This window comes from Vigna angularis, chromosome 2 (genome assembly GCF_016808095.1).
Source record: "Vigna angularis cultivar LongXiaoDou No.4 chromosome 2, ASM1680809v1, whole genome shotgun sequence".
NCBI classification, from domain to species: Eukaryota; Viridiplantae; Streptophyta; class Magnoliopsida; order Fabales; family Fabaceae; genus Vigna; species Vigna angularis.
The window spans coordinates 32,700,008-32,718,354 of NC_068971.1; the positions used below are offsets into that span (position 1 = coordinate 32,700,008).

An 18,347-nucleotide genomic window follows, 5' to 3' on the forward strand; every position below is an offset into this window, starting at 1 on the left:
ATTTCTCTTCTAAATTTTTTCTTTATTAATGATTATTCTGGCTAGTAATATGCACAATTTGAAAGAAAAAAATATTTTGATTATTAGAAATGTTTTAAAATTTATTACAACATATTTATTTATTCATATCATCATTCATGTATACATAGATAGAGTTATTCATTAATTGAATTTGTCTTACACAATTATATCTTTTGAAATGTTGTGGAGTGGATTTGGACCTGATAGGACTTGTCGCTTAATATGATAACTATTACTAGATTGTAAGAAATTGTTATGGAGTGGATTTGGACCTGATGGGACTTGTCGCTTAATATGATAACTATCACTGGATTGTAAGAAATTGTTGTGAAGTGGATTTGGACCTGACGGGACTTGTCGCTTAATATGATAACTATCACTGGATTGTAAGAAATTGTTGTGAAGTGGATTTGGACCTGACGGGACTTGTCGCTTAATATGATAACTATCACTGGATTGTAAGAAATTGTTGTGGAGTGGATTTGGACCTGATGGGACTTGTCGCTTAATATGATAACCATTACTGGATTGTAATAAATTGTTGTGGAGTGTATTTGGACCTGACGGGACTTGTCGCTTAATATTATAACTATCACTGGATTGTAAAAAATTGTTGTGGAGTGGATTTGGACCTGATGGGACTGTACGCTTAATATTATAAACATCACTTGATTGTAAGGAGTTGGGATGATTGATATATGAATCTTTTGAACCGCTCCTTAAAATCTGATCAACTTTTCTTGTTTGCATTGAGTAATGATGAATTGGTTCTAGACCAATTAGTCTCTCTTTTACACTCCGAGGAAAGTTTGTGGCTATTGCATTGCTAATGAAGAATGCATAAAGAACAACGGTAACAATGGATGCATATGTAGCCACAAGAAATGTTGCCATTAAATCGATGAAAATATAGTTAGGTGGATTTAACTTGAGAAAAACTAGTAATATATATAGGCTCAATTCAAGAACTTAGTGAATGTTTGCGTTGTCGTTATAACTTCGGAGGTGCTTGTATCAGTACACTATTAACGTATCAAAAAGTAAGGAGTTAGATCTTTTTGTGAACGTCTTTTTTGAGGGTCATGAATTGTAACTGAAACTTACTATTATTAAAGTTGTTTTTTTTTTAATTTTAATGATCAGAAAATAGCACTCCCCTTTTTGGAATTTTATTTAAAAAGGCGATTTCAAATAATTCTTGTGATAATATTATTCAATCTACAATGTGATATATTTGTGAGATAATTTTTTTTTAATAATGAATGTTAAAATTTTAGGTTTTTATTTTATTTTTTATTAACATATTCACACATTTTAGGTTGCTTATTAGACGTATATATTTGAAATATTTTTCAAAAAAACAGGGATGTTTACAGTTTTTAGTTGCTATTTTAACTTATAACCATTCATTAAATTTTAATGCTACCATAAGTGCTTTATAGCATTTCTCACGTATAACTTTATGTAATAATACAAAATTTATGTAAATACGTTTTCCTCCCAATATTTTACTGTTTATTTTTTGTTATAATATTAATTATCTATATTTCGTGTAAAATAATTTATCTTTAAAAGATACAATTCACTAACCTTCACATAAAGTCAAATCGTGATGTTTCGTGAATATAAGTTTTAGATTTGTAATCTATAAATTCTTAGTTATTTTGGAAATATGAGTTTTATTAAAAATGAGATTCTATATTGTTTTTGTTGTAAAATGAACATTTAGGATCCACCCATGATGATGTGATGCTAGTTTAATTCTATATTATTTTGGTTAATTTGGAATTCAAGATGAAAATATAGAAAATATTTTTTCCTTATAAAACCCTTTTCATTTTCATCTTCCCTTATTTTGTAAACTTATAAACAAGGACTTTTATATTAATTGTTTCAACTACCTTTAAATAAAAAATCAAAATAAGTTATTTAGTAATTATAGTTGTGTTGTGATTAAAATGGCTTCAAAACAGTAATACGATCATTTTTTGCATTGTTAAACACGCGTCAAGTGGAGTATGTAGTTATCTTAGGAATTTAAACAAAAATTAAGATAAATATCACATAAATATGTATTTATATATTAAGGAGTGTTATTGGTTGAGACAATTGATAACATTAATGCAACATGCATTCACTTAAGAAATTCACATTATTTTTAACTAAAAATCTTAACGTGATGGTTTTAATATTACTTATGTGTTTTATTTATATAGAATTCATTGAGAGAGATAATACTAATGAGATATGAGTTCATTTTACATAAATTATTTATATCACTTTCAATCTAAAACTTTAAAATAAGGAATTCACTTCACATAAATGATTAACACCACCTTCAATCTAAAACTTTAAAACAATATGTTTATTGTTTTTTTATTTTATTTTGTATGAGATTTAGACCTATGTTTAACTTTCTCATATTTATTTAGTGTGAGACCTTAGACTCACACATAAGATTCTAAACATATATAAATTATTTATTTTGTGTACACAAATAACTTTCTATTTTATTTTTCATAATATTTTAACATTGTATTAAAAATTCACAATAAATAACACCAATATAAAAAGAATAGAAAAGAAAAAACAAAATCGTATTAAAACATGATGAAGAAAAAAAGTAAATATAAAATAAACTAACCAAAAAAAATCTCAAATAAATTAGTAAAAACAAAAGTATTTATATATTATGGAGAGTTATTTGAGAAATAAAACAGAAATATATGATCAAAATCACGACCCCCAAGAAAAAAGTATTGGGAAAGAAGAGTAACACTATGGAAATGTTTTCCTTGAAGCCCTATGGTTAGTCACATCGTATAAGCTCAGTTTCGATTAAGGCCATGAGAAAAAAGATATGAATCCTACAAAGTAGACTAAAGTCAGACTTCACATCTAAACGTTACCTACTCTTATGAAGTCAACCTTTTTGTGTAACAGTCATATTTTAAGAGAAGCTATATATAGAAGAAAGCTTGAAGAAAAGTTGTTGATGAAAAGTGCAAGAAAGATAACATGCAAAGAATAGAAACGTAAAAAGAGAGAAAAGCTCAAAGTGTTCCTATATCGTCTAAAGCTCAATATTCTTTGAGAGAGAAATCTTAGTGAAAGAGAGAAACACATTCAAGTGTCACATATTATATTGTCTTATGTTTCGGTCGGGTTGAGATCCCTAACTCAAAGCATTCAAAGTTGTTCACTCCATCCTCTAGGCCATGTTGTTCTCTCTTCTTTCCTTGTCCTAGCCGCGGGGGAGGGTGTCTGCAGAAGACACTCTGACGCACAAGTCAATGACTTTGCATAATAATCTTGTAATAAAGATTAGTAATTAGAGTTAATTACCTGCCGTTTTCGTCAGACATATATTTATAGATATTATATTGAGCTTACCATTAGGTCTGACTCATTTACTACCAATAAATGACATTATTCCTATTAATTATCAATCAATGACTATTATTCTCATTAACTGTCCATTAATAGCTAGTATTGCTCAGATTACTTGTCATTATTGACTATTCCAAATCGGTCGGTCATTTCCTTGTTGAAGGGTCGACCGCCTAATCTTTGGCTGACCGGTGGTCATACAGTACAGAAGCCCTCCAAGCCCAAGCAAGCTATTTGGAAGAGGTGTGTAGGGATTATTATGAGCTTAAGATAGGCCCCTCACGTTGTATTAAGGAGTCTATTTTCGATGCACTTTAAATCTTCGTTCCTCTCTGCTCTGAGCAGCGAACGCTAGGAGTTACGAAAACCTTCCATAGGTCGAAGAGGCTTACCTGAGAGCTACAGAAGCGTTCCTCACCGAGTTGCGGACTCTAGGAGCTATGGAAGCATTAGGTCAAAAAGACTCAGGTGAGAGCTACGAAAACATTCCTCACCGAGCAGTGGACTCTAGGAGATACGTAAGTGTTCCCTAAGTTAGAAAGACTCAGGTGAGAGCTACAGAAGCGTTCCTCACCAAACGACAGACTTTAGGAGCTAAAAACCGTTCCCTAGGTCGAAAATACTTGGGTGAGAGTTCACAAATAACTTTCCTCACCGAGCAGTGAGCTCCAATTGGCCAAGTGGTTTGTATGCAGAGTCTTGTCCTCTACACTAAAGAATAATAATTCGAATTTAAACCATCAAAAAAAAGTTAGACAATCAGACTAACACATTTATGACTTAAACAATTAATATTAGTGTATTTTGTTATAAGGCCGAACGACTGGGCTAGCGAGACCGTTCGATCCTAGGTTGAACGTTTGAAGACAAAAATGATAAATCCATATTAGGATGTGTCATGGCCGAGATATTAACGATTAATGCTTGTGACCGAGCGGGAGAAAGACCAAGGTATGTCTGAGCTATATCCTGCACAAAAGAAAAATGGTCTACCATGAATGACCTAAAACCATGAGATAGGAAGACTAACACATTTTCGAGCAATTAACATTGGAGCATGTCCATGTTTAGATAATTGCATTAGGATGCGTTGAGACCAAATGGTCACAACCATTTGAAGACCCCATTCACGGAGGGTGCTTCTAGTGAAGGACTCCAATCACGGAGTCTTTCCTGTACTCAAGTCTTAGATGGACTATGTAAATTGTTTTAAGATATCCCTTATCGTGTATGAATATTCCATCTGTAGATATGAACCTGAAAAGTAGCCTCAAAATACACAAGTCAAAGAGTACAATTTTATCGCTTCTAGTTAATGCAGAGATGACCATGTTTACATTAGAATGGAGACAAATAAGAAAGCATTCCCTCTGAAGTGCATTGAAAATCTTTCAGCATTCATTGTAGAATTTAAAATACCCTCTTTTTCATGAGGACAGTAAGTGGTCAGTTCATCAATTAATTTATCATTTTTTTTAATTTTTTTGCACTCGAACATAAAGGTTATTTGGTAGATGGAGAGGAGGACGACTGTGCCGCCTATTCAAAAAATGCAGTTGTAGAGGAGCATGGATTAATCGTTGTCGAAGTACCAATTGAGAGTTATGTTGTCCATGTTGGGCACCAGGGCATATGAGTTAGGGTTGGCTTTGAGAAAGTCCTTAGCCAGGTCAACGAAAATGAGTTCCACAATACATCCCATGTCGTCCAGGTTGTAGCTCTTGGTTTTGCTCCTCATCTTGTATTGGTTAACAATGAGTTCTGCACTGCATCCCATGCCACCCATGCGTCCGTATTTTTCGCTCCTTCTCCGGCTTGTTGTGAATTAAAAATGTTCTGATAATTCCTTGCAACTGTAGTTAAGGATAATAAAGCAATCTAAATCTCAAAAGCAAAAAGAAAGGGATTCATTTTATCCCCTTGAAATATATATATAAAAAAAAAGTTTATCCATATTTTGAGCACAAATATAGAGTTTTGGACTTATCTGTTCTTATATCGGCTTTTGTAAAAACAATTTTTTATAACCTTGCACTTAGTGATAAATAATACAAGACTAAGAATGTTTTTATATTAGCTTTTGTAAAACAATTTTTTATAGCCTTACACTTAGTGATAAATAGTACGTGAATAAGAATGTGCAGGTGATGAATTTTTTATAACTGAAGCAACGATGCCAAGACCAAGCGCTCATATGATTCCTCGTGATTACAGGGGATGCCGCTCGGGCCCCACGGTGGACGCCAAAATGTTTCGGTAGGGTTGAGACCCCTAACTCAAAGCATTCAAAGTTGTCCGCTCCATCCTCTAGGTTACGTTGTTCTTTCTCTTCTCCTTGTCCTAGCCACTGGGAAGGGTGCCTGTAGAAGACACTCCGACTCTCAAGTTAGTGACTTTCCGTAATAATCTTGTAATAAAGATTAATAACTAGAGTTAATTACCTGCCTTTCTCGTCAGACATATATTTATAAATATTATATTAAGTTTGTCATTAGGTCTGACTCATTTACTACCAATAAATGACATTATTCTTATTAATAATCAATCAATGATTATTATTCTTATTAACTGCCCATTAGTAGCTATTATTGCTCGGATTAATTGTCATTGTTGACTATTCCATATCGGTCGGTCATTTCCTTGTTGGAGGGTCGACCACCTGATCTTTGGCTGACCGGTGGTCATACAGTACATCTTAGAACACATATTCTCTTGTTGAGAGTTAATCATCTACACCTTATAGAAAATCCATTTGTGATTTTTTTGTAAGTTCAAAAGAGAACTCAAATACTTGGTTGTTTCTCTCAAGTAGAGTTGAACATCTAAACGTGTTATCTAAGGTTAGATCTTGAAGAGGCTAAACTCAGTATAATTGTGTTGACTAGAGAACCAAGAGTGATACTAATACTCGTTATAACCAAGAGTGGTGAGAATACTTGGTGAGATTCTGGAAAGGCAAAAGATTATATCTTATAATAACTTTTTACAAAAATTCTTTTAAAATAATCAATTTTAGACGAAGAACTTTAATTAAACTTTTTGTGCAATAACTTCAAATAATTTCTAAGAATTGAAGAATAAGAGCAAAGATGCATGAAGAGTTTTTAACTTCAACATGTTACTTTTAAGGTTGTACAATAGTGTAACCACTTTAACTTATCACTTTTAAATTATGTGAAGTTGGTAGCCACTTCACATTTCTTTTTTGAATTAAGGAATGTTTGTGTGCTATTTCATGTGACACTTCATCTTCCAAAGATCATTCACATGATAAGCCAAGATTAGCAAGTTAATCTTGTGTCAATAATAGATTAGTGATACATTAAGTGTAATAATTAGTTTAAGTATCATCATTAGAAGTGTATTCAAACTTAGGCATTCTTTTATGTTCACATTATTTAAAACTTGTTTTATGAACTCTTAGTTGAAGTTTTATGTTAACAAGACTAAACTCTCTCATAAACTTATAATTGAATATTAAACATGAATTTATTTTTTGAGAAAAATTTGAGTATCTTAAAACATTTTTGAAGAGATTCATTAAGGAATCCTCGTTGCACATATCCTTTGAAACTTTTATTCAAAGGTGATGTTGTATAAAAGCTGACAAAATCACGAGCAGTATTTCCTGAGGCGTGTAGATTCACTGTCCTTAAAGACTTATCCGCGGTGTATTGTGCAAGTCCCCCAGAATACAACAGGAACTTCCCAGAATATCTCTGAGGATCTCAGAACTAGCAAGGATCTCTAAAACGAGTATAAAATAAACCCAGAATAATTTTAGAAGAGAAAAAGAAGAAAAAAGAAGGATAGAAAACTGCTTTTGGTGTGTTTTTGGAATGGGAAAAAACTCTCTATTTATAGAGCTAGAAAGAATAAAATCAATAAAAGACAATAAAAGTCATTAAATATTTTATCGTTGGAGCACTTAATAAAATGAATGTAAACATTGTTGGCAATTAAAGTTTTGAACGTTGCAATCCAACGTTTTTCTTTTGCAATAATCTAACATTATTACAACAATCCCCCACTTATTGCAAAAGAAAGTTGAAATAAAAGGTCTTTGACTCAAATAGTTCAAATACTAAAAGACAAATAAGAAACTTTTATTTTGGGTCTCATAGGATGTAATGCATCAGACCTGATATAACAAGCTATATGAACCAGTCTTAGATTGAAATACTTAACACACAGTGTAGTTGGTATAACAAGCTATATAAACCAAAGACACTTGACGTGTGTTAGAGGTTTATCAATCACAATACACCCCTACAATCCTTGCTGTTATCGTTGTGTTGCGCTTACTAGGCCATGCGCGTGGCCAGTATTCATGAGTGCTCTAGAGATCATGCCAAGATCTCATACAAGCGGCCCCACTCGATACTCATATAGGTGATTTCATCAAGTGTATGCTGCAAATCATACACCATCCATAAGGGATATGAAAATCATTAAAAATTTTGTTTAAACTAAAATTCTTTCACCACATAGAATTTTAATAACAAAGTTTAGCCTCTCAATAATGTAGTCTCTAACATTTTCACACACACCATAGGAATATACATAATTGATTAAAATCAATTTAGTGCTATCAGAACTAACAAGTGACTTGTTTTTACCCATATGAACCTTATTCATGGGATCTCCAATCACAAAGGTTGGGTTACCATCACTTGTTTGTTTGCAAGTGACTTAAGTCTCATTCCCCTCGATGCTTCTAATATTATTTGTCTTCCCATGAGTTTTGTCAGAGGATCTGCTAGATTTTGTTCTGACTTCACATAATCAATGGAAATAGTTCCACTCTTTAGCAGCTACTTCACCAAATTGTGTCTCTATTCTTTCCATTGTAATTATTGTTTTTAGCTATAGCTATTGCCGATTAGCAATCACAGTGTATTGACACCAATGGGGTTGGTTTCGTTCCTAGTGGAATGTTTGCTAAGAAGTTTTTCAACCACTCAGCCTCACTATCAGCCATCTCAAGAGCGAAAAACTCATATTTCATTATTGATCTTAATTGTTTGTCTAGTTGATCTCTATGTAATCGCACCACCCCCAAGTGTGAATACATAACCACTAATGAATTTTGTCTCATCTGAATCAAAGATCCAGTTAACATCACTGTACCCTTCTAGTACATCGGGAAATCCACTATATTCAATGACGTAATCCATTGAACTTCTTACGTATCTTATAAGCCTAGAAAGTGCATCCCAATGTTCTTGATTTGGACATTGAGTGTACCTACTCAATTTACCTACTGCATAAGCAATATCAGGTCTAGAAAAACTCATAAAGTGCACTAAGCTCCAAATTATCTAGGCATACTAAGGCTGAGATAATGATTCTCCTTTATTTTTCATTAATTTAGAATTAACATCATAAGGGATACTCACTGGTTTGAGGTTATAAAACCTAAACTTCTTAAGAGTTTTCTCAATATATTGTTCTTGGGATAATAATATACTATCTTCCTTCCTTATGATTCTAATACCTAAAATCACATTGGCTTCACCCATGTCTTTCATTTCAAATTTTGATCCTAGAAACAATTTAGTTCTAGCGACAATCTCATTGCGTACAAACATATAATGACACAATCACCATTTTCAAATTTAGAATACTATCAATATCATTAGGTGAAAAGCCAAAATTTATTTTTCGAGTAATTAAGTAAAATTATCTACACCTCCACAATTTTAAAATTTTAAGATTGGTAAACGAGAAAATACCTGGTTGTGCTTTTCTCTTTGTAGGGAAAATATACAAAAATTTACTCAAGTACCTTATTTTCTTCGTCTTCATCCGCGGTCCTTACAAATGCGATCATAAGCCATTGTTGTTGCAAGCACCTTGGCAGCCTCTGGAAGTTATGGGTTTCGCAAATACCGTCTGAGTTCTGAAAACAAAGTTTTGATCCTCCGGGATTGAGTTGTTGATGTTAGCCATAAGTCCTTAAGATTGTTGTATAAAAGCTGACAAAATCACGAGCAATATTTCCTGAGGCGTGTAGATTCAATGTCCTTAAAGACTTATCCGCGGTGTATTACGCAAGTCCCCCAGAATACAACAAGAACTTCCCATAATATCTCTGAGGATCTCAGAACTAGCAAGGATCTCTATAAAGAGTATAAAATAAACCCAGAATAATTTTAGAAGAGGAAAAGAAGAAATGAGTAGGAGAGAAGACTGCTTTTCGTGTGTCTTTGGAATGAGGGAAAAAACTCTCTATTTACAGAGTTAGGAAAGAATAAAATCAATAAAAGACAATAAAAGTCATTAAATATTTTATCGTTGGAGCACTTAATAAAATGAATTTAAACGTTATTGACAATTAAACTTTTGAATGGTGCACTCCAACTTTTTCTTTTGCAATAATCTAACATTATTATAACATGTGAGGTTTTCGATTTGTCTTGTTTTCTAAAACCATGATAATGTGACAAGCTTTCTCTAGCCTTGGATTTTTACTTCTTCAAACACCTTTCAAATTAATAGATTCATCTCCTTGTAAGAAAAATTTACCGTAAAAAGATACATAAATATGAACTTCTTTATATGTGAATTATTTCACATATTGAAAATTACAAAGTTATTACATACCGACTTATAAAGTTGATACAAAGAACAAAGTATAAGCTTTGCATAGAAAATAAAATGACGCATGTTATCTTTTATAATGTCTCTAATTTTGTATATATGGCTTGATGAATGTGACCACTCCTTGACCATTTTTCTTTTAATATTTTCCCAGTATTTCTAACAATGTAATCTTTAGAAAATGTTGTGAAGAGTTACTTGGACAAAGTAGCTTAGTTTTGCTTTGCGCCATTTCATGAAATATCACATTTTACTCTTTTAGCTTTAAGGGTTTGTTCTTTTGGAGTGATTTAAGGGAGATGATTTGGGGGAGATGATTTGAATGGATTTAAGTGGATTTGACGGTAATTTTTTTGTTGTTTTTTTGAGTGGATTTGTGGGTAATTGAGAGTGGATTTAGAAGTAAAGTTTGTGAGGATTAGTGTAGGATTTGATTGATGTGACATATTTAAAAAATTGGTTTAATTGATAGAAATTAAAGATTACCAAAATGTCCCTAGTAATATAAAATGTTATTTGTTAATGTTATATTTAATTGTAAAAATGTTTATAAAGAGTAAAAAGTTAAAAATAATAATTAAAATTAATTTTTTAAAAGTAAAAAAATTATAATTTAGTAAAATGAATTTATTAAAAAAATTATAATTTTTAGAAGTAAAATGAATTTAATAAAAGAATTATAATGCTTAGAAGTAATTTGCAAACAACATCTATTAAAACATCAATTTTCAATTTTTGGAACTGCTTATCAATTATAATAATTAGTTTTAATTATAACATCAATTTTCAATTTTTGGAACTGCTCATCAATTATAATAATTAGTTTTAATTATATAGAAAAGTATTTAAATGAATTGATTTCATCATTTGATTATTGTGGATGTTATTCCTTTTGTTTTAAAGAGACGTGTTAAAAAAAACATTTCTTGTGATTTTGTTTCAACAGATCATTTGAAATCACACGTTTTATTTTATATTTCTTTTAAAATTAAATTAACATTACAATACCAAAATGATTTATTTAAATCTATAATTATTTATTTTATAAGAAAAGATAATAGTTTTAGAAGTTTGAAGAAGCAAGGATATTTTCATTGAAGGTGATGATATATTTAGACGGAAAAAGGGTAGGGGTTGGGGATTTTGTTGTTTGATACGTAACGTGGATTGGAAAGGGAAGAAAAAAGAAGCTACTCCACGGTGCCATCTAAACAACGACCACCGTCCATGGCTTCCAGCTGCTCCTGCGATCTTTGTTCAACCAAAGCAGCATGCCCTGTAACCGGTTACACCTTTGCGTAACCGATTACACATGTGTGAGGAAAACTTCAGTCCTTCGTAACTGATTACAAATTTCTTGTAATCGGTTACGCCACCCTCCTGTGCATTCTTCGGCTCTGAATTCATGGAATCAGCTGCTTCTTCATTCCAGTGCTTCTTCATGCTATGAACAAACCAGGATTGAAATTTAGGTAATAATTGAAGGGCACATTTAACTTTTCCATAACAATCCGCGCAAATCTCTTCATTCATGCGAGTGACGAAATTGGACTCCATCCCGCAAATCCATCCTGCCTCATCCCTTGTTATCAGCTCAAGCGAACAGCACAGGTAAATTCAATCTTCGCTCGCAAATCCGCATGAACAGTAAAATCTATTCATGCGAACACAGCGTAATAGTATAAAGACACAACTAGGCAACATGTACATTGCAAATATATCATATATTTTCTTTTCTATTATACATTACAAACATTTGTATTTGATTCTATATCAATTATTACATAACCATTATGAACTGATTAAACTCTATATAAAAAATTAAGTACATTAGACTATATTCAAATATTTAGCTTAGTTAGAAGTTGTGAAGAGTTGGAGTTACTTTCCCTACTTTTAAAAAAATACACTGCACTAATATAATATAATAGATATAATAAATAATCTGAAAACAAAATTATCTGAAAATACATTTTTATTCTTATTTCCTTTTTAATACGAGATATATAATTCCGGCAGCGTTGGTGGAAGCTTCCAGGGGAAGTTTCGGAAGCTGGCGGCATCCACATTTGACGTTTGACCGAAAGCCAAACCAAATAATTCTGGGATCGAATTTTGGGCGCAGACGCGGCAGAGAAGCGATTCAATCAATGGAACTCCTCTCTTTTGCGTTGGGAGGCGTTGGGTTCATTCTTGTCGGAGCACACGAAGCGCTTATTCACGTTTCCCCATCCAAACAATCCCCAATCTCTTCCGCTTCCTCTTCTCCGTCCAATTCTCCAACCAACAAACTCTTACTTCCGATCTCCCTCGCAATCCTCTCCTCATTTTTCATCCTCAACTCCACAGTGTCCCTTCTCAGCGCACACAACTCAAACGACGCCGTCGGCACCGCGCTTCAGCTGCAAGTCCTCCCCATCGCGTTCATCTTCCTCTTCTACTCCCTTCTTCCTCTCTTCTCTCTCCCTTCGCCGTTGCACGGCCTCGTTGGCCTCTTCGCTTTCGCCGAAGAGTTTCTCCTCTTCTACCTTCAGCGCAAGGACCCCACCGGCGTCGAGAACCGTTACTACGATCTCTTGCTCGTTCCCATCGCAATCTGCCTTTTCTGCACTCTTCTCGATGTGGGATCTCCGCGGTCAAGTGTTCCCAAACTGGGCCGCGGTGTGGGCCTGATTCTCCACGGAACATGGCTTCTCCAAATGGGCCTCTCCCTCTTCTCGGGCTGGGTGGCCCAGGGGTGCTCTCTGCACCGAGTGAGCAGAGGGAACTACACGCTGAGGTGCAAGGGGCACCCGGAGTATCATCGGGCCAGGGCCATAGCCACGCTTCAGTTCAATTGCCACCTCGCGTTCATAGTGGTGGTTCTTGTTGGCTTCTTCTCCCTTGTTTGCGCCAGAATCGGAGGAGGAACCCACCTTGACTCTGTTCCCACGCGGTACGCGCCGCTCGGTGCTGAATTGCAGAATATGCAGGACTCGACAAACTTCACTTTGGACTCTGATGAAGATGATGATGATGGCAGACAAGAGGGCCACAATGTGGGTAACGAGAAAGGAGTTGCTGTGGAGCATGCTGTCAATGGTAATGGGGTAATGCCTCTCACCACTCAGTGAGTCATGTTAGGAACACGCTCTCTTCTGAAAGTTGTTGCACATTAGAAACCATGAAGCCAAGATAAAGATACATATTACTTAATATGACATGTGACATAGAAATTTTGCATTTTGAATAAATTTCAAGCCTGAGAGCATGTATTGAAAAGAGTATGCCTGAGAGTGTCTATTTCTTCTTATAGTGCATTTTGTTGTCTTCTCTTGTTTTCTTCTGTTAGGAGAACAAATCTTTGTATAAAGGAGTTGGTTGGTTTATATTGACTTGATTTGTTGCTGTTTTACGTTTCGTATGTTTGGCTAGTACCAGTGCAACCTGCCCTTAATTAATACTTCAGATTGAATTATGCAATTCTGTGTAGCTGTGATGCAAATTTCTTTAAAGTCTGGATGTTCGTATTTTTATTTTATTTTGTTTGGAATTCTATACTTGGTTGTCATCATCGTGAACTTGTTTAGATATAATGTAGTATGTACTAGAGAGATTATAATGAAGTTCTATGAGGGAGACCCGCCATTTTTCTGTTTGCTGTTTTTCATATTGAATATAGCAGCCACAGAATTTTTCTGCTGATTATTATTTTGGGTTGTTTGGTTGATTTCAATTATCTTCTTTTGTTTATCTTTGCGTCTAATTGCCTCCCATGAACGTCAAAGCGGATTCTCTTGTCAAGTTTTTAGTTGAACAGTCATTTATTGCCTCTTCTCTGCAATGAGATTGATATGAAACGAATATGAAGCACTATATTTTTACGTACCCAAGCACTTGGAGAACCTTCCCATACAAGTTAGCTGTTTAGGACGGAGGACCATGCTACTCTTAAATGCTTCACTCAATATTTCATACTGGATGTGAAATTTAAACATCCCACCCATAATACAACTCCAATCAATTTGGCTGAGAGAAAACAAATTCTGGCTTATTCCAGGTGAAACCAAATAATGGGCACAAAGTATAGAAGTTATGCACTATTCTTCGATGCTACTATGCAAGCTTAGTCACTACCCCTGTTTATTAATGTTTCATGATTTCCTCTCATTTCAACCATTCCACTCTTAACTACAGCAATCTGCACCCTTAATAGTGGTTAAGCTATGTGCTACTATAATTGTGGTTCCGTTTACCAGAACTTGATCCAGAGCATCCTGAACTCCTTTTTCAGACTCAGCATCGAGGGCACTGTTGTTTTCATTTAGTAGTATTATTTTTGAATTTTTCACCATTGCTCTTGTAGTTGCCACATGTTTGACAACCCTACACATTTTCTTTCAAGAATACAGACTCATCTACCCTTGTTATTTACAAAATTGCAATGTTAATTAATATTAGAGAGTGGTATTTTTAAAGGGTGATTGAGCTTATTCACTTTGAAATTTACCTGCCGCATGCTTCTAATGAACATGGCCGTTATCTATAGCAGCCAAGATTTCTGCCTCTGGCATATCGTCCTTTACATAAGCAGTACTATCTTATTAAGTGTCATTTACCAACTGGGGCTCTCGGCATCAGACCCACCGTTACCTTAACCAGTTAGCTAGAAGTTTTTGAATCTCAATTCCATTAGGTGTGACGTGACACGGATCAGGATCATAAAATCTTGCAATACTGAGATTTTGTTGATTCTTCACTTCCAGTTTCTGCTATTTGTGCAACTTTCTGATTTTCGTTAGTGTAAACAGATTGTTGGTATCCTTCTGATGGGAAATGTGACGTTAATCATTTTCTGGTGGATAACATCTGTGCATTGTGCTGTACAAATTTGAAAGTCTTCACGTCTTCTAGAGTCCAGAAGAGTCATCTTTGGGAACTTTCTGACTTACCATCAATAATAATTATTACTGTAGATGCAAAGACATTTTTTTTTCCTTTGGTTGAATCAGCCTATAGGAGCTAGATTGAGAGAGATCCCATTAGCTGCCATATTTGTTCAAAATATTTCTTCAATAATCAGAAATCAATATCATGAATATTAAATATGATAAGACACCAGGAGGGCGTGTCTCTGACACATTTGGCCGAGTAAATCAGCGAATCAAGAATAATCGACAAAGGATAACAATTTTTACAAAGTGGTAAAACTTTTAGGAGGACTCACGAAAAATCTGAGAATGATGTTATACCATCCCCTACGAGTTTAGCTCCAGCATATGGACTTCTTTGTATCCCTTTCTGGTCCGTTGCCTTGATCCGCGCATGATTCTAGTCGCTCAACAATCATTGTAAAGGAGTGCTTCGTATCCTGTTTAAAAGAGAATATAGGTTAAGATATGTGGCTAAGCCCTGTAAAAAATAATTTGTTGATTCCTTATAAAATTACAGGTCACTCATTTTCATCCCTGGTTTTGACAATGGATAATTATTTGTATTAAACAAAAAAATGTAATAATTTAAAGTTGTGTTTATTAGTATTAAGATATAATGTTAATAACTAACATCTTTTTAAAAAAATAAGATTTGTAAAATATGTTATTTGTCTATTTTCAAATAATTATTAGAGAACAACTTAAACATTTCAATTTTTGGAAGAATGCAAATCAAAGAAAACTATTTTACAAGGATTATGTCACTTGACAATATACCAAAAATTCATTAGTTATTTACGTGCAAAATTATTAAAGAGAGGATATGAGAAATGATCACATTTTATACTAAAGCTCAAACTTTTGGAATTGGAAAATTTACAAAAATAAAATAAAATAAATATTCAGTTGTCTACCAGACAAACTTTTACAACAAGCACTTACAAGCTTTGAAAATTTTTGCATGCATGTCTCACATAATTATCGTATGTGTGTATAGTGAATTTGGACAGCAAACAATGACTTATTTAGCTGTCTAATGGTTTGTTCACTTGAGGATATTTGGAAGAGATGATTTGGAGAGAGTGATTGAATGAATTTGAAGGAATTTGAACGTAAATTTTGTGTTGTTTGTTTGAGTGGATTTAAAGGTAATTAAAAATAAATTTGGAAGTAAAGTTTATGAGAATTAGTGTAAGATTTGATTGATGTGACAGAATAAAAAAATTTGTTTAATGGGTAAAAATTAAAGATTACCAAAATGTCCTTAGTTATTAAAGTAATATAAAATGATAATTGTTAATGTTATATTTAATTGTAAAAATGTTTATAAAGAGAAATTAAAATTAATAAGTAAAATTAATTTTAAAAATATAAAAAAAATTATAATTTAGTAAAATAAAAGACTAAAATAAAAAATAATATTTAATTATCTAAAATTAAAATTTTAATTATTAATACTTAGATAAATGTTATAAATTCTATTGTATTATATTTGAGATTTACTACTTTTAATTCGAAAAAAAAAAATTGTCTTGCTAGTTCGGTTGAGAAGTCTACATCCATATACATGTATTGAAGATACCTTATTAACAAATGCTTTAATTGTGAAGGTATTTAAGAGTTTAAAGGAAAAATGAATTATGTTTTAATTAATTTACAAAAGAAGGAGTTTTAACTGTTAGCTAAGTTATCTGTTATGTTTTTGTTGTGATATTTTGCTGTATTATAATTTTTGTTGCTAGCTGGAACAAAAGTATTAGAAATAATGAAGGAAAAATAAAAAGGAAAGAAAAAGGGTGAGGATGCAAGGTCTTCTGCAGCGTGGTTGGAATCGGATCCAACCCTCTCCAAAGCATTTTACAATGGTGGAACTAAATCGAGGACATGAGGAACCGAATACAAGATCAATTTGAATGTTTCAATGTATTGGAATTAAATACAACAACAATTGGAACCGAATACACCATTAACTTGTATTTCTATTAAGCTTTGGAACTGAGTCCATCTAAAGTGGAATCGAATACACCCAACAATTATATTTGTTCTATGAGTGGAATCAAATACTGTGTAAGTTGAAATCGATCCATGTGTGAATTCTTCTTCTTTGCGTATTGAACCTCGCTATCTCTTCTTCATGTTCTTCATCTTCAACCTCTAATCTTTATTTTCAACTTCTATTCTTCTCCATCTCCAACCTGCAAAAGAAGAAAGAACTCACAAAAATACGAGGGTAAAGTCGAGTTTTTACATCAAATCAGCTCAAATCCGAGCAATTGAGCAAGATAAGGAAAAAGCATACATCCTGCAAATCTTCGTAAATCCGTCTTCGCTCAAAACGAATAACCATTTCGCTTCATTTCATCGCTCGCAAACCCACATGAACAATACACTTATTAAGAGAAGTTAATTGGGTTGAGTCTTTAATTATTTTTAGTCTGATTTTAAATTTTAAACGCAATTTGAGAATGAATATAAGTACGTCAGAAATTAGGGTTTGATGTGCAAATTTATTCTCCGAATGAATTTGAGGAGATTTAAGAATAAATTGATTATTATATTTTTTGGGAGATTTGAAGATGAATGAAAGTGAATTTAAAAATAAATTTGTTAAAATTAGTACAGAATTTAACCGATGTAACAGATAAAAAAATGTTTAATTAGTAAAAATTGAATTTTAACAAAATGTCCATAGTTATAAAATTAATATAAAATGATAATTATTAATGTTATATATAATTGTAAAAATACTTATAAGAAGAAAAAGATAAAAATTAATTTTTAAAATATAAAAAAATGGTATTTAAGTAAAGTAAAAGAAACATTTTAAAATATAATATCTTGTTTTTTGTGAAAGTAATTTTTTAAATACTTGTATAATTTTTAAAATAATTATTTTGAAAGTAATAAATTTATTACTCAAGATGACGATTATAGTTCCGTCATTTGATAGATTGTTTATTCTAATTATTTTAATTTCATACTAGTTTGTCGAGTAGAATTTTATTCATAAATTTTACTAAAAAGGCTGTTAAGTTAAAAAAGTTTTGAATTTTCATGAGTTTAAGTACTTGTTTTTAATGTAAAATAAAAAAATACTCCTTGATCCATACCCTACCCTTGTCTTGCACATTAAATTTGGTATCGTTTTTTTATTGCTAAATATGAATAATATACTTGTTTAGTAGAAAGGTGATTTGTTGTGTATGCTACATTCTTTGAGAATTACAAATTATACTATCATCAAACCCATCACTGCTAAATTTATAGAGTGGAATTATAATTTGATGGCTAAACTTTTAACTGAAATTAATGCATGATACAAAAATTGACTTTTTTGTGTTATTTCACTGTATTTAGATAATTTCATGGAGAACAATTGTTCCAATTGTAATAAAGAAAACAAATGTTTGATAGTCATAT

General features: G+C 32.7%; 1 protein-coding gene across 1 annotated transcript; it reads left to right on the top strand.

Moving 5' to 3' along the window:
• The first annotated feature begins 12,021 nt into the window (after positions 1 to 12,021).
• On the top strand, positions 12,022 to 13,408 carry LOC108327829 (uncharacterized). The gene has a single exon (XM_017561546.2). It carries the CDS (start codon positions 12,165 to 12,167, stop codon positions 13,125 to 13,127), a length of 963 nt encoding a protein of 320 aa, XP_017417035.1. The 5' UTR covers positions 12,022 to 12,164; the 3' UTR covers positions 13,128 to 13,408.
• Positions 13,409 to 18,347: the final 4,939 nt, after the last annotated feature.